The sequence below is a fragment of the Episyrphus balteatus genome, chromosome 2 (genome assembly GCF_945859705.1).
Source record: "Episyrphus balteatus chromosome 2, idEpiBalt1.1, whole genome shotgun sequence".
NCBI lineage: Eukaryota > Metazoa > Arthropoda > Insecta > Diptera > Syrphidae > Episyrphus > Episyrphus balteatus.
In genome coordinates, this window is record NC_079135.1 from 2,104,331 (window position 1) to 2,130,266 (window position 25,936).

General features: G+C 29.7%; 1 protein-coding gene across 3 annotated transcripts in view; it reads left to right on the forward strand.

Moving 5' to 3' along the window:
* Positions 1–23,342, forward strand: part of LOC129909199 (lachesin) — an 83,123-nt gene extending 59,781 nt beyond the window's left edge. For 2 of the 3 annotated variants that reach the window (XM_055986229.1, XM_055986230.1), the window contains 5 exons: positions 28–111; positions 6,819–6,928; positions 14,879–14,941; positions 16,672–16,914; positions 21,437–23,342. In XM_055986229.1, coding sequence (XP_055842204.1) covers positions 28–111; positions 6,819–6,928; positions 14,879–14,941; positions 16,672–16,914; positions 21,437–21,525 — 589 coding nt within the window. In that variant the 3' untranslated portion in view covers positions 21,526–23,342. The remainder of the gene's footprint in view (positions 1–27; positions 112–6,818; positions 6,929–14,878; positions 14,942–16,671; positions 16,915–21,436) is intronic. The other variant, XM_055986231.1, reaches the window with a different exon arrangement.
* The last annotated feature ends 2,594 nt before the right edge of the window (positions 23,343–25,936 follow it).

The window sequence follows — 25,936 nt, forward strand, 5'->3', positions numbered from 1 at the left end:
TGAAAATATCTTTCTCTCGTTTTTTAGGGCAATCATTTATTGGGTATACAACTCGGTGATGGTACTTCCGAGCAAAAAGTACAAAACAGATTATACAGAGAATTCATACCGGTAAGTCTTAAAAATATCCTTTCTAAATTTTTTTGTCTGTGTGTTTTTTTGTGTGTCTTAAAGTTAACTGAGTGTAAAAGATGAATAATGATGTGTTTTGTCTTGAAGGAGCTATTTTTCATTCCGTTTTAGGAAGGGGCTATAGAATTTTAAACTTTTTTTTTTTCATCATCACTTGTGTTAAGTTTTATTTCAGAAATTAATGTTAAATGAAAAAAGGTTAACGTTGGAAAAGAAAAGTTTCATTTTTTTTTACCGAATTTATTGTCTTGCAAAAGAGTTTAGACAGTTTTTAAGGTTTTTTTTTTTTGTGGACCTATAAAACGCCTTTTTGAATTAACAATGTGTCTGCTGGTTTTTGGTTGAATTTTAGAAATTAGATTTACCACTTTTTTTTCTTGCCAAGAGTTTTGTTGTCAATGCATTTGAAATTATAAAGTGGTTTGTAATATTTTTTCACCTTGGCAAGTCTAACTTAAGTCACTTCATCCTTTGACAAGTTTATCAAAGAAATTGGATTTTTTTCTTTAAGTAAAGAAATAATAGAATTTTAAAAGTCAAAACCACAAACAAAACTTATTTCCAATATTTGGGGGAAAAGACTTCCTTTTTTTTTTACTTTTTTTTCAAAACTCAATACTTTGAAATTATTTTTTGGTTCTTTTTGTGTTCCTCTGTGAACATGTTCAATGTTCACTTTCAATTAGCTCCCCTCAAAGGTATTTTTATTCTTAGTTAAAAATCGGTGAGGCGTCATTTCGTTTACTATTGAAGAGTTCAATGATGTTCTTTTGGTCTTTTACACTTTGCACAAAGAAAAATAATGAATTGCAGTGTTTGAGTGAAAAAAAAGACTTGAAAGTAATGTTTTATTTTTGATTTTTAACTACTTCAAGGAGATCTTGACCTGATTAAATTATTGTAATGCTTATTATATTGCCATAATTATTTTTCGTAGCTTTTTCGACTGTTTGATTTTTTTGTTACTGAAATAAATGAAACATCTATTTGTATTATAAATGTGATATTGAATTAAATTGAATTAAAAAGCAATACAAGATAAATCAGTGATTATACGCCGACAATTTGTATTAAGAGGTTATATCTAGTTGTAAGCGCGAAAAAACGTTCTTTTTTGCGGATTTTTTGTGAAGAGGCATTTAATTATATAAACATAAAGAATACAAATTGTATGTATTAAAAGAATTCGATGTGTATTTAAAAAAATATTGGGTTCCCTTATTTTTGTAGTAGATCTCCTAGACGACCTCCAAAAAAAGGTTTCTGGCGGTGAGCAAGATATCTCTGATCCAAATCACCTAAAATTAAGAAATCCAAACGATTCATTTCCAGGACAGACAAAAACAGGTAATGAACGAAGGAATAGTCAAAATTTTGATTTTTGACAAAATGGCGGCTTCCCAAAAAAAATGTTTTTTTTTGACGAAAATTAAAGTGCTTTAAAAAATCGAATTATTTTCAAAAACTTTATTCCTTCGTTCATTACCTGAAAAAAAGTGACAAAATGCGTTTAAAAATTTTGGGAACCATGTAAACTTAGTTAAAAGTCTTCACAAATACGTATTTTCTTGGAAACTAATTCCTGTATCAATGTGAAATTTTCAAAATATGCAAAAAAAATATTTGATTTTTTTCAAATTACAACTATGTATAACCTCTTTCGTAAGTTTTTGTAAATAATTAAATTTTTTATCGATATGAATCCTTTAAAAAAATTAAAATATTGTAAGAAACTTAACACTATTCGAAAATAGAGAAAAAAAAAAGATTTTTGTTGTTTTTACTAAATAACTTATTTTTTGCTATGAGCATTTATGAATATTGAACATATCAAGGAAAAAAGAAGATACCTTAACTTTTAGCATAATGGCCAAGAAAATTTAATTCGGCTAAATTTTCAATAACTACTTTTTGTTGTTGTTGTTGTTGTTGTTGTTGTGTTATTAAAAATCTTTCTTGAACACATATTGTTCCAGTGGCTTAGGCCTAAACTCGAGGTATATTTCAGACAGACAGACAGATATCGTCATGCCATGTCTTATTGTTATGTGAAGTTCGAATTACAATTCCTTAACTGGACTTTTAGTACAAATAGCTTAATTTTACCGCAATCTGCGTACTTGGCTTTACCACCAGGGCTACCTTCGTAGATTTTCAAAAAGAGGCCAAAAAAGAGGATTTTGTTAAAAAAAGAGGACCTAATAAAAACAAATGTGAAAATAGAATAAGTTAAGTACGACAGTCACACGAATAACCTCATTTGCGCCTTTTCCGAAGCGCAACACAAACCTTTTAACACAATTTTTTAAAATTAAAATTGTATTATGTTCATACAATTTTAAAAACAGAATATTATAAAAACATTGCTTGTGCATAATTTCTTCAAAAAAGAACACAAAATTTATCAAAAATAAGCTTATTAAAATCAAATCAGCGCTAAACAACAGTAACGTATGTATATTTTTTACAATTGAGTCGTTATAATTGAAAGTGGTATAGGTCACATTTTCCTTGATTTTCAAAAATATGCCAATTTTTTTAATCAAACGTACATAATTTTAAAAAAGAGGAAAAAGAGAAACTAAAATATCAAAAATAGGAATTTTTTGACAATTTTTAAAAAGTGGATGGAAAGTGGATTGGGTGAAAAAAAGAGGAAAAAAGCCTCTTTAGAGGCGCAAAGGTAGCCCTGTTTACCACCAAATTAGAATTTTCGTCGTTATACTATTCTTACACTCAACCAATAAATTTAATGTCAAATTTTCCTCTTTGGTTGGTAGTTCGTTTTGTAATTTCCACGATTTCTTCTGCTATAGTTTTTAGTACAACAATTTGTTCATAAAAAAAAATAATTATGAAACTCTAAAAGTAATTCCTTTTTATAATCCTTAAAACGGTAAATTTTGTTTTTACTCAGTCCATTCCAGGGTTTAAAAAAAATATTTCTTTTAATGCATATGTTTTTCATTAAAAATAAAAAAAAAAAAAATATTTAGGTACTGCAAAAATGAAAAAAAAAATTGCATTAAAAAAATTTTGTATTGCAACTGGAAAATGTTTGCTTTAAAAAAATATTTATTAGAAATAAAAAATATTTGTATTGCAACTGAAAAATATTTGTATGAAAATAAAATTTTTACTGCAAATAAGAAATATTTAAAAAAAAAAAATTATTTATAATGCACTCATTTTGCATTGAATTTTTTTTCCAATGCAGAAAATTTTTTATTTGTAATAAAATATTTTTATTTGCAATAAATATTTATTTTATTTTAGGTATTTATTTTTTTTTGTTAATTGATATTTTTACAACCCTGGTCCAGTCCCTAAAAAGGCGTTCAAATATTTTTTTTTTTTTCATTTTAACAACAGAAAACATCGAAATTAATATTTTTGCTGAAAATCTTGTTTTCTGATGGCTTTCCATTTGAATCAAAAAGGCATATTACAAAATTTCTATTTTCGATGCTTATTTCCTTACCTTTCTAGCAACATACTGACTGTAAAATTAAGGTTTTAGAGAATGTTGTTAAATATTTTTAGTACAGTGTTACTTTTATAAACCATTTTTTCTGTTTGAACTTCCTAGTCTTATTGCTTAATATCAAAAAGGCTGACTTTTCGCTTAAAAATCATAATTCTTGAAATCCTTAGAGATATGCATTTGTATTTTTGCAGCCATGTAGTACATAAATACATATTTCAAGAATGAAAACTTTGAAAAGTTAAACGTAATAGACCGAGAGCCGGCAGCATATTTTGGCAGTTTTGATATAACCGAAATTCGAGTGTGCACATATCTAGATATGCACCAGAGTATCTCAACGGAAAAAGTCTGGCAGTGATCTTGTTCAGCTTTCCCTTTCCAGACGCATCCAAAGTGCAGCAAAAAATCAACTTTTGGCGTTTTGGTATAACCGAATAAATGATACACCAAAAAATCATAAAAAGTCCCCTGATTTCGAAACTGTGGGTACCGCAAGTTTCTTTTTCAGCTTTCCCCCCGCCAGACCGCTTTAAAGCATTTTTAAGTGCATTTTTCTAATAAAAAACCTAATTACTTATTTTCTGTTAGGTATAACCGTATGATGGTAACAAATTAATATTCTATGTCTATTCCAGGTCCAGAAAATATAATTTTTAGCCAGCTATTTTTCAGCCTTCCCTCTGCCAGAGGCATCCAAAGTGCAGTCAAAAATCAACTTTTGGCGTTTTGCTAGGTATTAACCGAATAAATGATACACCAAAAAATCATAAAAAATCCCCTGATTTTAAAAATGTCGGTACCAGAAGTTTTTTTTCAGCTTTCGGCCCGCCAGACCGCTTTGAAGCATTTTGAAATGCATTTTTCTAATAAAAAACCTAATAGCTTATTTTCTGTTGGGTTTAACCGTGTGATGGTAACAAATTAAAATTCTATGTCCATTCCTGGTTTAGAAAATATAAGTTTAAGCCAGATATTTTTCAGCCTTCCCTCTGCCAGACGCCCTTAAAGGTTTCCCAAACAGGTTTTTCCATACAAAAAACACCTAGTTTCTGTTTTTTTCTTATAAAATTGAAATAATATTTTTTTGTTTAGAGTAACCATATGATGGCCAAATATTAACTTTCTCTGCCTTTTCCTGATTTAGAAAATGTAAGTTTAAGCCAGTTTTGTTTCAGCCTACCCTCTGCAAGACGCCCTAAAAGGTATCTCAATAGTACGGGAAAGTTAGATTTTGCTATATGGGGGTCTGGGAAAAAATCCGAAATGCATTTTGACTTCAGGGATCGAAAGAGCATAAACCGAGGGATCGTAAGAGTCTAAAACCACATTTTGTACAACGGTACCAAGAGTCATTTTGTTTGTCCCTATACAAAAAATTGCAATTTTTTTGAAGTTTTTTGCCTACAGATCGAAAATGGTCTGTCAATATGACAAAAATAAGAAAATCACTTTTTGACGTGTTAAAAAAAAAAAAACACCCTAACTTTTAAACCAAAGGGATATTCGAAAAATGTTATTTAACATAATATATTGTAGAAAATTAAATTATTTCAAGTTTTTCATACATTGTTTTTCTGTAGGTTAACGTGAGTTATGCGAAAAACTAAAATTTTTATAAAAAAAAAAATGGCGGCTAAATGACTCTTGATGCGATTGTACAAAATGTGGTTTAAGACTGGCTTAAACTTACATTTTCTAAATCAGGAAAAGGCAGAGAAAGTTAATATTTGGCCATCATATGGTTACTCTAAACAAAAAAATATTATTTCAATTTTATAAGAAAAAAACAGAAACTAGGTGTTTTTTGTATGGAAAAACCTGTTTGGGAAACCTTTAAGGGCGTCTGGCAGAGGGAAGGCTGAAAAATATCTGGCTTAAACTTATATTTTCTAAACCAGGAATGGACATAGAATTTTAATTTGTTACCATCACACGGTTAAACCCAACAGAAAATAAGCTATTAGGTTTTTTATTAGAAAAATGCATTTCAAAATGCTTCAAAGCGGTCTGGCGGGCCGAAAGCTGAAAAAAAACTTCTGGTACCGACATTTTTAAAATCAGGGGATTTTTTATGATTTTTTGGTGTATCATTTATTCGGTTAATACCTAGCAAAACGCCAAAAGTTGATTTTTGACTGCACTTTGGATGCCTCTGGCAGAGGGAAGGCTGAAAAATAGCTGGCTAAAAATTATATTTTCTGGACCTGGAATAGACATAGAATATTAATTTGTTACCATCATACGGTTATACCTAACAGAAAATAAGTAATTAGGTTTTTTATTAGAAAAATGCACTTAAAAATGCTTTAAAGCGGTCTGGCGGGGGGAAAGCTGAAAAAGAAACTTGCGGTACCCACAGTTTCGAAATCAGGGGACTTTTTATGATTTTTTGGTGTATCATTTATTCGGTTATACCAAAACGCCAAAAGTTGATTTTTTGCTGCACTTTGGATGCGTCTGGAAAGGGAAAGCTGAACAAGATCACTGCCAGACTTTTTCCGTTGAGATACTCTGGTGCATATCTAGATATGTGCACACTCGAATTTCGGTTATATCAAAACTGCCAAAATATGCTGCCGGCTCTTAGACTATAAATATCTTCAACATTTTTAATTTTTCTATAACTATATCAAAAGTCTAAACTTTCAGGAACTTCCAACTATAACCCTTACCCTTCTAACCACGTCTTGTTTTCTATTTTCTTATCACTTCTTGTGAATAGTGTTCTACACAAATTGAAGTTGTCTGCAGAGTACTTAAAATTCCCCTGCCAACCACCCCTAGACAACAAATTCCCTATTGGCTTAGAGAAAAGTGTTATTTGTAGAATAACAAATGAGTATACAAGAAAACATATTTTCCTTTTTTTGTTTCCTTTTTTTTTTGTCGATTTATCGATAATAATAATCAACCAATCGAAATTCCTTGTAATTCCCAAAAGTCCTGTTATACCACATCGAGCACAAATAGCATCCTGTCCCGTTCGTTGCCTTTGCGCCGTGTGAAAAACAAAACTTCTTTATCAAACAAAAGAAAGAACAAAACAGTCTCCTTTGTGTAGTTCTTCTTGTTACCTACGAGCATATATAACTTCAGCTGCAGCCAGTACTCCCCAATCTCGAGCAGCTTTGTTTCTTAATATCCGTTTATTCTTCTAACGTTGTTTTTTTTTTCTTTTTTTTTTGCTTTGCCATTCCAGAGCGCACATGAAGTTAACGATAAGAAATTTACAATACGGAGACTTTGGCAACTATCGATGCATCTCGAAGAATTCACTTGGGGAAACAGAAGGATCAATACGAGTGTACGGTAAGTGTGTATATATTTTTAGGGTTACAAGTCGGTGGAAGGATGGTTCCTTTACCTTCTCCAAGCATACCAAAAAAAAAAGGAATGCAAATGTTGTATGAAGTAAAATTCTACCCCGATGAAACACAAATCCTCGCCTGCTGCATCTTCTTATTTCTTTCCATTCCCAAGGCATCCCTCCTTCTTCTCGTCCTGTTTAAAAATACATACTGTTTTATCTCCTTTATACTCTGTGCAACACACAACTTGAGGAGCACATCAACATTAGCGCTGCTGCTGATTCCCTTGGCTTTGGTCTGGTTCAAGAAACTCTTTACCTCGTGGCTTTATTTTCCATTTTCAATTTTACCCCCCCAAAACTTCTCTTCCATCTTATCCCCACAATCTTACCTTTGTGAGTTGCCTTTTTATTGAACATGCAATCCACCAAAATCTATAATGCAACGTCAAGGAGCTTTACAACAATCCCTAAGCCCCATTCATCCACACTGCTGCCGCCCAAACCAACATCGAGCTCAAATCAGCAGTAGAAGAGGTCAAAGGGGAGGTTGGACAAACTTTCGATCAGAAAACGTCTTAAGTTTATTGCTTTCCTGGTTTCTTATATCCTTCTCCAAGCAAAATCTGACTATCGGTATAGATTGGGTAGAAGAAAATGAAAAAAAAAAAACATAAAGAGCCTTTGGATAGTGAAAACAGGACAGGACGAGGACCAAAAAAAGGAAACCAGCTCCAAAGTTTGTCCTTTTTCAATCCAAACATTTCTGAAGGGAAAATATTTAAAATATTGATGATGATGGAAAATTTTCAATTGCCAGCGACCGATGGCATCGCAGCCAACGAAGCCATGCTGCATGTCTGTATGACAGGACGAGAATATGCATGTCCTTTGGATTTTTACACAGAAATCATTCACTGCTTTTTGGTTTATTTTTGGAACAAAAATTTACTCTAAAATTTGCAGTTCATTTGATAATACTTTTCGGACAGATGATTTTTCCAGTTTTATCGTACAGAAAAAAAAGGAAGAAGAAAAGAGTCTTTCAAAGAAACTAAAGAAGATATCAAGTTTTTTTTTCAATTGAATTTAAAGAAGAAAGTTTTTCCTGCATTTCCTTCCATTACCAGGAACCAAAACCAGTATGTTTGTTCATTTTTTTTTTTTTTAGAAAAATACCAGATAAGCATCAATATTTGCAAAATATCCTTTTTCATTTTTTTTTTCCATGAACCATACCTAAACCTATATAACTACCATGAGTTAGAATATTTACATAGGTGCTTGCATAGCATACATGAATGCAATATTTGCACAGATGTTTTAGATATTTTATACTTTTACCGGATGTCTAAGCGTTCGGTTGGAAATGGGACTTTTACTAATTTTTTGATACCAAAAATATAAAATAAATTAAAGAATTTTTAAGATTAAGAGTGAAAGCGTCGATGTGTGAATTTTTACTAGGCACCAGCTGATTTTCCACACAAATTGTTAATGGACATTATAAGATTTCTATAGGTAGGAGTTAATAATAATATCGGGAACTTCAATTCTCCTGCCCTAAAATTTGTATATTTTCCGATCAAGTTTTTTGAATAACTACAATGATCCAGCATTGTCAAAAAAAAAACAAACATTCACTGAATTATTCTCAGTTTCGCCAAAAAGAAACATTATTGTATGATATCTTGATAATACAGTAAAATAAGGAGAAAAAAGGTTTAAATCTCGGAATGAATGTTAGTAGAAATGTTTTTTGCTCAATATCTTCCTTTAACCATTCTATAACATAACTCAAAAGTCTAGAAAAATCTCATGTCCGCTTGTCGCGATTTCAAGGTCAAATCGCGAAATGGAGATTTTCAAAATCAGCAAAAATAGGCTATGGTATTATATACACATATGATACATGATTTCAAGGTATTTTTTAATGCTGATTCCAAAAAATCTAAAATCAAGACAATCTAACGTCTCTGGAAAAAGTTATACCTGTTTTTCATCTGTCAACTCATATTATTATAACAGTTGCAAACTTACTGCCGAAAAACCCTTAAAAGTTATGGTAGATGAACCGAATTTTGCATGAAGATTTAAGAATCCATCATTACTAAAAATCAAAACAATCCATTACAAAAAATATATATACCTACGAAATAATGGTATTTTTTGATGGAGGGGCAAATTTTAGGATATGCACTAAAGAAGATTCTTGTTCATCTTAGGAATAAGTGCTAATAGGCTAATTTTTTCATTTTAATCTTTGTTTGGATATTCTTTAACTACCCTCAAAAATCTAAAAAAATCTCATGTCCGCAGGTCCTAATTTTCTTGGTTTGAAGATAAGGTGCAGATTTGAAAAAATTGAAAAACTACTCTTCAGATATTTGTGTCAGATCAACATGAATAAGGTACATTACTTTTCAGGGATGGTCATATTGATTTGTTTGTGGGTTTTGTTGGAATCAGCGTTAAAAAATACCTTGAAATGATATAGGTTATGTTGGTATACATATAAGAATCTAAAATTTTCTTATTATTTTTTTTAAATCTGCACCTAACTTAGTTTAACCTGGAAAATAAGAACTTGCGGTCATGAGATTTTTTTAGATTTTTGACATAAGTTATAGAATATCCAAACAAAGATAGAAACAAAAAAATTAGCCTATTAGCACTAATTCCAAGATTGTACCAGGATGTTTTTTAGTGCACATCCCAAAATTTCCCCTTTTCTCAAAAAATACCATTTTGTCATAGATATAAATGTTTTTTTGCATTGCATTGTTTTGATTCTTAATGATAATGGATATGAAAACCCTCATGCAAAATATGATTCCGCTACCATTAATTTTAAAGGTTTTCGGTAGTAAGTTAGCAACTGTTATAATAATATGGGTTGAAAGATGAAAAACAGGTATAACTTTTTTCAGAGACGTCAGATTGCCTTGATTTTAGATTTTTTGGAATCAGCATTAAAAAATATCTTGAAATCATGTATCATATATGTATATAATACCATAGCCTATTTTTTCTAATTTTGAAAATCTCCATTTCGCGATTTGACCTTGAAATCGCGACAAGCGGACATGAGATTTTTCTAGACTTTTGAGTTATGTTATAGAATGGCAAAAGGAAGATATTGAGCAAAAAAAATTTCTACTAACATTCATTCCGAGGTTAAATCCTTATTTGACTGGATTATGAAGCCTTTTCTAGAATTTAAATTACGAAACAAAATAAATCGTAATTTTACTAAGAAGTGAAGATCATTAAATCTATATAGATTTTATGTTAGGTACCATTTGTCAATAATTAAATCGTTTATTTCAGAAGCAACATTAGTCCATGAGTATTTACTTTTCAGGTGCAACAAAAAACTGTTTTTTTATGTTAAAATTCAAAATACATACTTCAAATTTAGAGTATGCCGAGTCATAATTAAGCTTAAGATCCATTTAAAAACCTTTAAAATATAAACTTATTTTTAAGTCTTAGCGGGTTTTTAAGCCTTTAAAGTCGCTGGACTTTTCTTGTCTTTTCTGAAATAAACGAACTTTTTTTGGTAAAACTTTGGTTTTTCTCTAGCTTTTGGAACCTGCTTCCAATTTTAATAAATAAAATACCAGTAGTAGATATAATAAATCATTAACTTTTTATAGATGTGTAACATAAAGGCTTGCGTGTCATGATAGCTGCAAAAGTAATTTAAAACTGGTAAAATGTCAAAAAAGTTGCCACCGCGTGAAATCTTTCCATATATTTTGAACCCTTAACTTTAAGTTTTCGTATTTTGAGGGGTCTGACATGCTTAATTTCTTTTCAGAAGGTAGAATAACTATACAAAAATAAGAAAACAAAAATTGAGAAAACTGGACTTATACATTAGGGTGGAGTGAAAAAAAAGTTGTCTTATTTTTTGTTCTACATAGCCGGGATGGGTGCCATTTGGAACTTAAATAACGGCAAAAAAGTTTCAGATCGATCAAAGAAGTTTTAGAGGGTTCACAAGTCACTTGAAAAAAATGAAAACACCAATGAGGTTAATTTATGGAGTTTTTTTGAGTTTTTATTGTTTTACTCAGTTTTCTTGATTCGTAAAACATGTACATTATTATTTATTGTTCAATTTTCATTAAAAAATTGCGATTTTATTGACTTAAGGCCCTTACTGCAAGAATCCATGAGCGGCAAGCACCCCCAACCCGTATGATCCAGCCACGTAAAAACAAAAAATAAAGAAATTTCTTAGACAAAAATAATTTTGGTTTTTTGTTAATTTCTCGAAAATGACAGGATGTTTTTGGATGCGGTTTTCTGTTTTTCTTTGGGTGGAAAACCCTCTGGAATTTTTAATTTTTGCATTATTATTTTTTTCTCTAAAAATTTCATTTATCAACCGAAGAAACAATTTTATTGGTCTTAGCCTTGAATGGAGCCTCAAAAGACCCCAGATAGTCCCGAAACCCATGCGTTCCGAGCCTACCACTGTACAAAAACGAAAACTAAAACGCTTTTTTCTCGAAACAAATTTTTTTCCGCGCCGTGTAACGTAACTCAAAAACTAATGAAGCTATCGACTTAAAATTTAAAGCAAATCACTCCTTGAATCATTGGCCATTGCATGAACCTAAAAGTTGAATTTAATTTGTACAGTAAATATTTTTTTTAACTACTTCTTTGTAAGAAAAACACCTTTTTTTTCGTTTTTTTGATTTCTTATTTTTATTTTTCATTTTTAAAAAATAATTTTAGGTTCATGCAATTCGTATTAATATCATCTAACAGAAAAAAAAAATTCCCTTTTGATATAAGATAGTTTCCTGGACCTGTGCGTTGCACGCCGCAAACTAGAGGCGCCAACTTTGAAGGGCTCTAGAGCCGCCATTTTGTTATTTTTGGATTTGAAAAAAATTGTATCAATACTTAATAATGTCTTTTAAAAATTTTAATAAGTGCTTTCAGTTTTTCATAAAAAATTATTGAAAAAGTTGTCGTCCAGAGGGTTTTCCCCCCTTAAAAACAAATAAGAGCATCGAATTTTAAAAACTTAAGTAGTACCTAACTACATAACATTTTGAAAAAAAAATTAGTTTGAAATTTTTTTTTTCAAAATTTTGATTTCGAAAATTAATAATTCAAAAACTGTGCTAGAAAATGGCCATATTAAAATTTTTTGTAAAAGACGAGGTTTTTGGCTTTACAAAAAGGTGTAGCACGTTATTGTATGTGTAACCGTTGATTTTTAATATTTTTTTGTTTCAAATTAAATAATTTTTTTTTTAAATTGCCCATCCCCGCTAAACGAAGGGGAAGGGGTTATTAGACCCTCTTCCCATACGATTTTTTTCTTGTCTCGACCGAACCTACACGCTTTAACTTTTTGGCACATTGTTCCCTCTCTTTTGGAAATTGCTTTACTTCCAACAAGCATGCAAATTTTCAAGGGCGTTGTGAACCCTCAAGATATTTTTTGATCAGGCTGAGATTTAATATGTTCTTTTTTGATGACTAATGGCACCCGTCCCTGGTATGTAGAAGAAGAAAAAAAAAGTGCAGTTTCACTCCACCCTATTATACATATATGTCGTTTCTGAAATAAACGATTCAATTTACAGGAAGATCTGTCAAAAAAGTGACAGTAGATGTCAATTAATTTGGTAAAGACTTTATTTTTTTTTTTCAATTTAATGATGATACAAGAAAAAATGCTTGAACCAATTCTTGTTTCTGGCAAAAGTTCGATTGAGTTGGAAAAAAAATGTGAGCAAAAATTATAGACAACTAAATATTCTGAAACCTTTTTTTAGAATATTTTTTAAATAACCTCAAAAATTTGCATTTATAATAAATAAAATACAAATTCAAAGAAAGCATTTTTGGAATCGATATTTCAGTAATGAGTTTTTTTTTATAATTTTTTCATTACAAAACAACTGATAGTGAAAAAAATTGGGAAATAGTTATTAATAACTTTTAACGAAGATAAATTATATTTTGTAAAACTTTTAAAATTTCAATGGTTTTTTTTTTCATTCAAAAAAAAAAAAATTATTGATGCACAAAAAAAATGTTACTCATACACCCCAGTGATCGTTTAAGTTTAAATTCTTTTAAAAGAGTTCAAAAAAAATGTTATTGCAAATAAAATAAAATACATGACTGGGTCGCACGTACTTGCTCTTATGGTTAAAGTTTCTTAGGATGTTAAAGTTTCTTATATCATTCCTTAAACAAAAAAAATCTTGAATCAATTTTACGAAGAATTGTAAAAAAATATTAATTTTTTTTTTAAACAATACAAAAACCCTTTTAAATTATTTTAATCTCCAAACTGAGTATTCCAATTAGTTTCTTCTATAAGAAATGAAAGAATTTGTGGATTTTTTTTGCTTTTTTCAAAAATTGTAGGAACCGTGTTTTTTTGTTAAATAGTTTTTTCTTAATAAAAAAATTTAAAAAAATTTCAAAAAAGATTTGGTATATTATCATGAAGAAAATATTATTTAACTAATAAAAACAAATATTAACCGGTTTTCAAAAAATCAAAAAATTGGTTTTAAAAAAAAATTTTTAATTTTTTGGTTCAGAACATGGCACAATGGGTTGTCATACTAACTCTATACTTCACGGTTAGTGATTTAAGAAATAACGGAATGCCACACTCCGAATAACTTACTTTTTATTTTATAATTTTTGAAAAAGAAACAAAAAATCATTTTTTTATCTAATACCTATATTAAATAATTAAAACTTCAACATTCGAAGCAACTTTTACTATAAAACCAAACGTGCTTACGAGTCTTGCATTTTATTTAGGATGGTTTGATTTTGGCCACTAACAATTTTTATGTAGAAAAAATATTTTAACAACCTTGTGCTCAAACTTTCACCCTTCATGCGATTTACAACTATCAATTGATAGTTGATAAAAATACTTATTTAATTACTTAATTAACAAATTAATTCTCAGAAAATGGAAAGAAACTAGAAGCAAAATTTTGATTTTTCGTACGATTTCGAAAAATTTCCATTCTTTCAATAAATTTCAGCTTTCGTTCAGCTTAAGAAAAAAAAAACAAAACTTATAAAACACTTTCATATGAAAATTATAAAAAAAAATATAAAGCAGATATTAGAAGAAATTACCAAATTTCCTAGGTACATAAACTAAAACAAAATGCGTTGGTACAGAAGTTTTAGGACGATAAAAAATTTGAAATTGAATAAGTATTAAATATATTTACTTCTTTATTTGAAACAAAACTATTTTTGTGTCTATTCCCTCATAAACCATTTTGTATAAAACGTCTACTGTTTCAATTTTATCATGTAAAAAGTTACAAAAACACGTATACGCCACCGAGTAAGTAGCGAAAAATTGTTATTCTCAGTAGGAAAAACTTAAAAAAATCCATAAGAAACATCCTTAATAGAAAATATCCTTATCGTCTTGTATATTTTCTGCATTGTGTATGTGTGCAACTAGAAGAAAAAACTCTTAAACGCGAAAATAAGCGAGAAAATTGCTTCAAGATTACATTTTAATCCGTCGTCGTCGCATAAGTTTTTTCTTTTTTTTTTTTTTTTGTTTGGTTGGTAAAAATTCAAGTATCCTTTTACTCCTTATAGGTACCTTCTCCTTATAAACCATTTCACATTCTTCATCGTTGCCAAAACTAATTCTTTAAGCTCTTTCAGCACATTTGTTTTGTTTTATACTTTGTTTTTTTGTTTTTTATTTTCTTGTTGTCTTTTCTTCTTAAACATTTTTGATCCGCATTTTTAAGGAATTATAAAAATAAAATACCTTTCCATGTATACCACGACTATAATACCATGTAACCTGTACACGTATATAGATGAGATATATGAATAGCATCGTAATGTGTAATATTATCCTGGTGTACCTTACGAGTGTTTTTTTTTTTTTTCTTCTCTTGTATTTTTTTCAGAAATTCCTCTGCCATCGTCGCCATCGAAGCAAGTAACACATGCAGTTGTTGAGCCAAAAGAGAGTAAGTTAATAGCCAACTCATGAAGGTTTTATGAGTACTTTATCACAAACACATATACAAACTATAAGCTTAGTTTTTTTCAGAAGAAGAAAACAAACAAAAAAAAAAAATGTAAAAAGAAAGTAGAAAGCTAGGGATTTTTACTATTTTTCTAGAAAATGACATAAGAAAGGACATTCATAGTGATGACAATGTGTGTGGTAGAGTGTTGTAGGGATATTTGTGTGTAACCTCTTACGTTCTAGATACAAATCACATCATTTCGTAAAAATGAAATAGTTTCACTTGGACTCAGTGGAGAGGTGGGACTATGGTCCTCACTCCTCATCATGACGACAACGAACGAAAATTCCTTTTTGTACAGAGTAATCCTTTCATAGAAAGGATAACATAAATGTAATAGGTCCTTTTTCTATATGATAGCTAGAGCTAGGTAGGTAAGTACCTTTTGGCCCGTTGCAGCAATATTTATTCTTGGCCGCAATGAAACAGACTTCTCGAGGAGGATGAGAAGAGGTGACCGACGACGACAATGACTAGGACTACGACGACAACCGAATGTATGATTCCTGAGACAAATCGTAAAATAAGAGTTAGGTCTTGTCCGAGCAGGAAAACCATTGTTCAAGCTCATAACCTTTCTTTTATTTTTTTTTGGTCAGTTCAGGTCGGTGGTGGTACGGTGTCTATGTGTCTAGTGCAGTTAAAGTTTTAGCTCTCTGGTGAAGCCACAGCACATAGATTCTTGTCCAAAAAAGTGGGTGAATTAGTTTTTAGTCATGATAAATGGCATATCCTTTAAACATCCTGCCATATCGTATCGTGAGTAGATTTAAATTGCCGGAAAATTAAACTTAAGTCGGTGGAATGGTGAATAAAAAACCCTTTTTTTGCCAAAGCTTTCAATTCCTTTGTCATTTTTAAGTGAGTCCACTATGAATTATGGTTGCCAGGTAGTTTTAATTATTTGTGTAGGTTATTATAAGTAAAAACAAACGGAAAGCGACAAACTAGAACAGAGTAAATTTTACTCTTTTTGTTTTCCAGCAATAATTTACCTGAATTACCGTCAAACGACTAAGGAAATCCTTCCTTTATAAATTTTGCAAATTGACAGGTGTCAAAAAGTCAAATAAAGTGGATACTTAACTGTTTTAAAGTCATTAGGATAGTTTTTTTAATAAAAAGATTGATTGATTGAATTCCTAGGTCTGGCAACCCTACTCTTAGTTTATTTTTAGCATTTTTTTTTTTGTAGCTGACCATCTGCCAGTCAATTTTGTGTCCTTAATTTCTTCATTGTCGAGGATTTTGAGGATTGTATTGGACTTATTTGTTTTTTGCAAAAAGGATATAAAAGGTATAAACTGGACTCTAACCAATTTTATTTCTCAATTGTTTTTTTTTTTTTTTTTCATTTTTTTTCTGAGAACTGACTGACTGGACTGTTGAATGAGAGGGCATTACTTACTGCTTATTGATGAAAATTGGTTGCGGTCGAATGAGGATATAATATGTTTCTTCACGTTTGATTTTTTTTAGAATATCCTTTTTTTTTGCTATTCGAACTTAGTCCTTCTAATATATGCAGATTTTGAAGGGTTTTTTTTTTTGGGTTTTATATATTCATAAGTCAAAGAATAATCATTAATCTCTATTTGATGTCCTTTTTTTTGTGCTGTTGTGTGCTCTTCTTTATCCTTTTATCATTTTTCTCTTTGTCGATACAGATAATATAATTCCTCATCGAAATGAGACATCTAAAGTGATACAACCAGAGGTATTTCCAATGAAATCGGATTTACTTGGTAGTCCTGGTGGGCCGGGTGGGAGTGGCGGATCAATGGCGTCTGGTTCGAGCTCATCGTCATCAGCATCTGGTGGGTCAATAGATAGAAAAGGTTCACTGGCGATAGGAAAGAGTATGTTTTATACAGAAAATCCACCAAAGGAGTATGGACACTCCTCAAAAGGTTTGAGATTGTATTTTATTGTTTTTTTTTTTTTTTTTTAAGTCTTCTTAAAAGCTATAAATAGATAGATTTAGGTATAAAGAAATAAGGAAATTTTTACATTTTTTTTTTATTTTCAATGCATTAATCATGATTTAAGTGCTGACACAAACTGATTGATGAATGAATTTCGAGAATATTTTTATGTTGGATGTTTTTGAAACTTTTTCTTTTTTTTTGTATTTATTTATTGAAAGTCAGTACCGGTTTCCAATTTTTTTCCAATATTCTAGGAATAGAAAATGTCAAAATTTTAGAATGCAGGATTAAGGTTTATATAGAAAATAAAACAATAGTTTTTCGCATAAAAAACAATACCAAATTAAAATTCAAAAAAGGTAGAATTTAGATTTGAATAAAGCTTTTTATTTGAATTTTGCTTGACATTTTTCCAATTGAAAAAGGCAAGTTTTTGTGTGTATTATAACTTTATAGGAATTAAAAAAGTACATCCAGAATAATATAAACAAAAATATATTTTTTTTCGAGGCAAACAAATGCAATGTTCACTTAGCTTCCTTAATTATGACATGATTCATTGAAAATTGCAAAAGAACACAAAAGCTACAAATTAGTCCCATTTCGTACCAATTTTTTTTTTTCGAAATATATAAGTTAAATTTTTACGAGAGAGTCAAAAATCAAGAAAACGGACTAAGCTGAAATCAATAGGTTTTTGTACAGAAGCATAATATTAAAATAAAAAACACTTTATTTTTAAAACACATAAATATTCCTTTTTTGAAAATGTATTTTTTTTGAAATGGGTTGGTGATTTTTTTCCAAATTCAGGTTTCATCGAAATACCAATTTTTTTTAATGTTTACGCTCTTTACTTGCTCTTATGTCAAAACTTGATTTGATGATTAAAGCTTTTTAATATTAAAAAAAATTTTTTTTAAAGAAAATTTAAAACCAAAAACTTAAGAAATAATAAAAAATAAAACAAAAACATCTCAAAATTATTGTAAGCTCCATTAGAATTACGCCATTTAAGTTCTTGTTCGTTCGAGCAGTTTTTTTTTTAAATAGTCTTTTTTATATAGATAAAAATTAAAAAAAAAAAACAATCCATTAAAAACAAAATAGTTAATAATCGACATAATAAAAATAAAGTTTCAATTTTTCATCCATTTTCAAAAAATTGATTTTTCCAATGAAAAATTTTGAACTTATTTTACAAAATCCAAAAATTATTTTTTTTAATATGTGTTAATTTTATCATAAGATTTATAACAACTTTTTTTAACAAAAATGTTCATTGAAGTCGGTAGTGCCACCTAGCCAAAAGTCAGACATCAAGAAAACGGGGTATAGCAAAAATATGAACGGTGTTTTACGGTCCAAAAAATATTTTTTTTACTTCAAAAGTATGACCATATTTGCTACAGCCCAGTTTTTAATCAAAATCGTTATAGCCGTTTTTTTTACCATTAATTTTGGTCCAAACAAAAATTTAATTTTCCCTATAAGAAATAAATTATAATCATGCCTCAATTTTTTATTCCATATAGTCCAAGCGGCGACCGTCGAGTTACTTAGCTCATAAGGTTAGAGGTTAAAATTAGTGTCAAATGAAAGATAAATTGATACTGAAAATAAAAAAATAGGGTTGCCACTTCTAAAATGGGAACTTCCATGTGGCAACCCTATTTGAAAGGAAAAATTGTCACATAACTAATACATTCATATCTTTGTTATTTGGCCAGATAAAAGTTTTTTTTTAAATGCCAAACGAAAGTCAAAATATTAAAAAAAAATAATAAAATAATATAAAGGACGTGACCCTACAAATGTGGCAACCCCATCCAAATGAAAACAACACTGACAAAAATCTTCTTTGAACAAAACAGTATAACTTTTTATGCACTAGAAAGCTAAACTAAACACCATATTTTAGATAATACTCCCTTCTATTTAAAAAATGTCGGGTGCCACCTCGCAAATGCAGACAAGTACTCGGCAACCCTACTCAAATGCTAAAAAACGCAAAAATCACTTGTTTTTTGGCCAAAGTGTATAATATTTGATCGAGTTAAAGGCTGTAAAATACATTATGTTTAGCTTAGACTCTCTTCTATCTAAAAAATGTCGGGTGCCACCCCGCAAATGTAGACAAGTACTCGGCAACCCTACTCAAATGCTAAAAAACCCAAAAATCACTTGTTTTTTGGGCAAAGTGTATAATATTTGATCGAGTTAAAGGCTATAAAATACATCCTGTATAGCTTAGACTCTCTTCTATCTAAAAAATGTCGGGTGCCACCTCGCAAATGCAGACAAGTACTCGGCAACCCTACTCAAATGCTAAAAAACGCAAAAATCACTTGTTTTTTGGCCAAAGTGTATAATATTTGATCGAGTTAAAGGCTGTAAAATACATTATGTTTAGCTTAGACTCTCTTCTATCTAAAAAATGTCGGGTGCCACCCCGCAAATGTAGACAAGTACTCGGCAACCCTACTCAAATGCTAAAAAACCCAAAAATCACTTGTTTTTTGGCCAAAGTGTATAATATTTGATCGAGTTAAAGGCTGTAAAATACATCATGTTTAGCTTAGACTCTCTTCTATCTAAAAAATGTCGGGTGCCACCCCGCAAATGTATACAAGTACTCGGCAACCCTACTCAAATGCTAAAAAACCCAAAAATCACTTGTTTTTTGGCCAAAGTGTATAATATTGGATAGAGTTAAAGGCTATAAAATACATCCTGTATAGCTTAGACTCTCTTCTATCTAAAAAATGTCGGGTGCCACCCCGCAAATGTAGACAAGTACTCGGCAACCCTACTCAAATGCTAAAAAACGCAGAAACCACTTGTTTTTTGGCCAAAGTGTATAATATTTGATCGAGTTAAAGGCTGTAAAATACATCATGTTTAGCTAAGACTCTCTTCTATCTAAAAAATGTCGGGTGCCTCCCCGCAAATGCAGACAAGTACTCGGGTTGCCGAGTACTTGTCTGCATTTGTGGGGTGGCACCCGACATTTTTTAGATAGAAGAGAGTCTAAGCTAAACATAATGTATTTTACAGCCTTTAACTCGATCAAATATTATACACTTTGCCCAAAAAACAAGTGATTTTTGGGTTTTTTAGCATTTGAGTAGGGTTGCCGAGTACTTGTCTGCATTTGCGAGGTGGCACCCGACATTTTTTAGATAGAAGGGAGTCTTAGCTAAACATGATGTATTTTATAGTCTTTAACTCGATCAAATATTATACACTTTGCCCAAAAAACAAGTGATTTTTGGGTTTTTTTAGCATTTGAGTAGGGTTGCCGAGTACTTGTCTACATTTGCGGGATGGCACCCGACATTTTTTAGATAGAAGAGAGTCTAAGCTAAACATAATGTATTTTACAGCCTTTAACTCGATCAAATATTATACACTTTGCCCAAAAAACAAGTGATTTTTGGGTTTTTTAGCATTTGAGTAGGGTTGCCGAGTACTTGTCTACATTTGCGGGGTGGCACCCGACATTTTTTAGATAGAAGAGAGTCTAAGCTATACAGGATGTATTTTATAGCCTTTAACTCTAGCCAATATTATACACTTTGGCCAAAAAACAAGTGATTTTTGGGTTTTTTAGCATTTGAGTAGGGTTGCCGAGTACTTGTCTACATTTGCGGGGTGGCACCCGACATTTTTTAGATAGAAGAGAGTCTTAGCTAAACATGATGTATTTTACAGCCTTTAACTCGGTCAAATATTATACACTTTGGCCAAAAAACAAGTGATTTTTGGGTTTTTTAGCATTTGAGTAGGGTTGCCGAGTACTTGTCTGCATTTGCGAGGTGGCACCCGACATTTTTTAGATAGAAGGGAGTATTATCTAAAATATGGCGTATAGTTTAGCTTTCTAGTGCATAAAAAGTTATACTGTTTTCTGCAAAGAAGATTTTTGTCAGTGTTGTATTCATTTGAATGGGGTTGCCACATTTGTAGGGTTACGTTCTTTATATTATTTTATTATTTTTTTTTAATATTTTGACTTTCGTTTGGCATTTAAAAAAAAACTTTTATCTGGCCAAATAACAAAGATATGAATGTATTAGTTATGTGACAATTTTTCCTTTCAAATAGGGTTGCCACATGGAAGTTCCCATTTTAGAAGTGGCAACCCTATTTTTTTATTTTCAGTATCAATTTATCTTTCATTTGACACCAATTTTAACCTCTAACCTTATGAGCTAAGTAACTCGACGGTCGCCTCTCCGACTAATAGATAGTTTTAAAAATAGAGTTTTTTGTTTTCATAAGAACACGAACGTGCAAACCAGTCGTGCATTTTATTTTATTATTCAGAGATGATAAAAAAAATAAATTAGTTTGGATTTTTTAATGTAGAAGCTTAAATAAATACACTTAAGGTTATTTTAGCTTTAAGTTTTTTCCATTTTTTTTTTTAGTTTTTATTAAAACTTGTTTATTCTTTGCGAAAAATATTTAATGAGGAATAATATTATCTTTTTTTTATTAGGCTCTTCAGTACTGTACGGAAGGGAATTTTCCAAAATCAGCATTTCTCTATTCGGCTTAATAACACTATTTCTTCGGTTGAAAACATAATAAAATATTAATTAAAAACACAACTATAAAGCTTGTAATTTAATGCTATATCAAAATAAGCTATATCAGCTCTAAGTTTTGCTAAATTGGTTCCAATAATTTTAATTCTTTAAAATTTTAGTTCTAAAGCTTTATGTACATACTCCTAGTTCTTAAAACTAAAAAAAAAAAAATAACTAATATTTAATTTTATTTTGAAAAGAAAAACAAAATAAGATACAATTTTTGCTCATAGATTTTATATTAGAAATTCTGACAAATAATATTTAAATTATATTCATAGAAAGATGGAAATTATCAGTTTACAAAAATGAATTGAAAATAACAAAGATAGGCTTTTATCGGATTTTAATTGTATAGAAAAAAATCGACAAAATTATGAAAGAAAAATGTAAAAAATATGTAAACAAACTTAAAATATTATAATTATAGTCGTTACAACTACAAAATAAAAAAAATAAATCTTATAATTGTGCATCAAAGGAATTAAAGCTTAAATAAATTGTAATCAACAAAATAACAGGATACTATGGCAGGATGAAAAAAATATCAAAACCAATTTTTGTTTAAAATGTTCTCCAAAACATATCGAAAATTTCAATTTTTATAAATTCATATCCTCAAACATATCCTTGAACATATCAAAATTATTTTATTTAGATTTTTTTTTTCAATTTTAAATACCTACATAAACAATTTAGATCCTGTGAAATATAAAATTGCTTTTTTTTTAAATTCTTCATAAAATTTAAAAACCGTGCAAATTCTGCATCATCTCCTTGATGATGGACGGACGCGACCTGAAAAATGCATTTATGACAATTATTTAACACAACATCCGATTAATATCGTCACAGTATGCATATTGTAATGCAACAATGGCGGACAATTATTCGTCCTGTTTCATTACAGTAAATTCACGTTTTCCATCAAACCGTAGCAGAACATGGAAAACGGCGCAGTTACACACAGTTAAACGGAAATGAATTGTACATCCTTTTAAATCACAAGAGACCGCATCGTGATCCACCACTACCATGACCATCATCTCCAACACCGCACCCTTCCAATTGTACCATACGACCCCCACTATACACAACAATACCTACATTGCGGATGCGGAAGTTATGTCCGTGAAAATGTACAGATAAAACAATATTATAGTATACCTATAGGAGCAAAATTATTATTACGTTATAGTTAATATATAAATTTTTCTTTTCCACCAATACAACAGCAATATAATGAAATTATTACAAATTCCTGTTGCGTGCGCGTTTTAAAGTAATGTAATTGGCTGTGTGTTGAGTTTAATTCTTTTTAGCATGAAAGCAAAAAAAAAAAAAAAAAACGAGCGAGAGAGTATCGAAATAAATGAAGATAAAGAGGCAAATAAGCCCTGAATGATTTATTGATAGTTGTATACAGACAGACAAACAAAGCAAAAAAAAAGAAATTGATTAACAGTAAATATTTATCATCTGAGACATTCCATTCTTCCATTAATACAAAAAAAAATAAAAAAATAAAATAAGTCGGAATTCAGATGCCAACAGAAAAAATATATTTAAAGACAAGTAATTAATTAATTTTAATTATAAAGTAGTGCATTAAGTATAAAAAAAAAAGGATACTCAATTAAGAACCATGAGTAATGACATATACAATGTCATAAAGGATGAAGGATAATTTGTTAAAAAGCAAATAAATAAATTAAAAAATATTGTAAAGTTTAATTTTAAGTAAAAAAAAAAAAAAAAAAACAAACATGACAAATACTTAAATATACTTGTAAATATACAAATTAGACTCATATTGTTGCCTAAAATAAATATTAATTTTGTTTATAAATAAATAAAATAAATTACTAGAAACAAATTTAAAATAAACTTTTAAGGATTTTTTTTTTTATTTTGTAAAAAAAATACTAATTTTTTAATTTAAAAAAAAAAATTAAATAAAAATACGAACAATGTTATATACAAAAACAAAAAATATAAAAAATGAATGTAAGAAAAAAAAACAGTTTTAAATAAAAAAAATATATATGTATGAAATCTATCAAATAAATATAATTATTAAATATATCAATTCATTTATCGATGAGAATAAACATACAAACAAAAAAAATTGAAAGCGTAAAAACAATGTTAAATGCATGAAAAGAGATTTTAAAAGAAAAATAAATAAATAAAAATTAAATAAAAAAAAAATGGAATTAAAATGTAAATTATATAAAAAAAATTTAAAACAAACACAAAAAAAAAAAACAGAAGAAAATGGATCATAATGAAAAATATCTTGATTATAATGAACTATATATACATGAAAATATATATTTAATATGCTAATTGAATGATTTGTTTTATTTAATTGGAATAATTGGATGATTGACTTTCCTCCAGGGTATCTTCAATATTTATTTATTGAAATGGGTAATCAAATAGAACAATATTAATTGATAGATACTCATTCTGATTTAAAAGGTAAGAGAAATTGGAATATAAGTTAGAATTGCTTGCGTTTTAAGGATGATAGTTTTAACCCTCTACTGCATGAATTAATATTAGCGGACGAAAAAATTAAAAAATGCTTTACATGGGTTCTTTGGGTTGTTTCAAAACGGTTTTCATTAAAATTTTTTTTTTTAATTAATTTGTTTAAAAAATTTGTTTATAAGCCAAATTTGGCTTCGTATGCATTAAGGGGTAAGAAATTTTACTAATTTTATTTATTCAGATTATGTAAAGAATACAATTAAAAATATCAAAAGATAAATATTTATCATTTAAAAACAAAATAATTTAAAATAAATACATTGCATTACAAAAAGTTAAGAATTAATTCAAATTTGGCTCATTTTAAGCCATGGAACCGAGAAAAGCAATTTGTTTTTTCCGTTGAATATATTTTTTTCTGGTTCACATTCTTTCCACTGTCGAAGTAGGTCTTGCTCCAACATTTTCACCCACTCCCAGATCTTACAAAAGCTAAGAAGTAATAAAATTATTGAAAAATATTATAGGTGGGCCCCCCTTTCCCTGAAATTTGTGTGGTTACGCCGCCGGAAATGGGGTTAACATGTGAAAAATGTCTCTAAAAGCGAAGGGACTCCATTTCTGAATAAAACATAGCTTCCAAGCAAAATAACAATGTAAAGGAACAAAATTTACCAAAAAAAAAGTTTTATATATTGTGTAGATTTACAACCCCTGAATGCATACGAAGCCAAATATGGCTTCCTTACTTTTTGCCCTCCCAAGACCAGGCCAATAACTTTTTTTCAATAAAAATTGGTTCATAGCATACACAATTAGACAATCGATCCTAAATAAATTTTTAATTCCACTTTACTTTCCAAAGAAACGCAGTAATTAACACTTAAAGTATGAATATATTCTGCACTTTCGATTTCAATGCACACGACTGATCGACTCACCTGTGATCATAAAATACACCTATATTTTGTGTCGGACACACGAAAAAACTATCTCTATGGGTTCTCAGAAACACAAAGAAGAGGATTGTATTGAATCTTTACCATTTTTTTGTGACAGAGAAGAGAAAAGTGCTTTCAAACTGACAAAACCATATTTGGCTTCGTATGCAGTAGAGGGTTAAACATGTCAAATGTGTCAGATAGGAAGAAATATTTCTTGCAAATTTAAGATTTGACTCAATTTCATATAAAAAAAATAGAAGATATGATGAATCTACTCATGTATCGAGCTACAGAGTAGACGTGTTATTTATTGGCTGGCAAAGTAATCAAATTAATCAACTCATTTTATATTCGATTGTACTCGATTGAACCATATAAATTATCTAAATCAGTTTTCTATCTAAACAAACAAAATCAGTGACAGTGACACTTAATAAAGTTGTTTAAATCCACTCTAAATCAAAAAAAAAATTTAATTTTCATTGAAATAATTTTGTTAAATTCCCTTGGTTTCCTTACTGTTCTTTTTTTCTCTTGCTCATACCTTAAAAACATGTCGCATACAAAACGGTCAAGATCTAACTCCCCGTCGAACCTCAAGTCACCTGCAACATCACCAACTTCATTGCAACAAAATTCCAAAAAAGTTGCAATAGACGAAAACATATTGGGAACAATAATGGACGAGAAACTCAAACGTCAAAGTGACCTCATAATTTCACTCATAACAAATAAATGGAAGGAGAATAATGAAATCTTGAAATCACAAATGGTAACACAATTTGCCGAATTAAAGGAGTCGATTTCTGACATTAATGTAAGAGTAAATCAGCTTGAAAATAATGCATCTACTTTAAATAGTCAACATAAGACCGTCAAAACCGATATTAACGAAATCAACACCTCTCTATCTAATGTACACAAAGCGTTGGCCGACGCACAATCTCAAATCTTGGATCTGAACTCTCA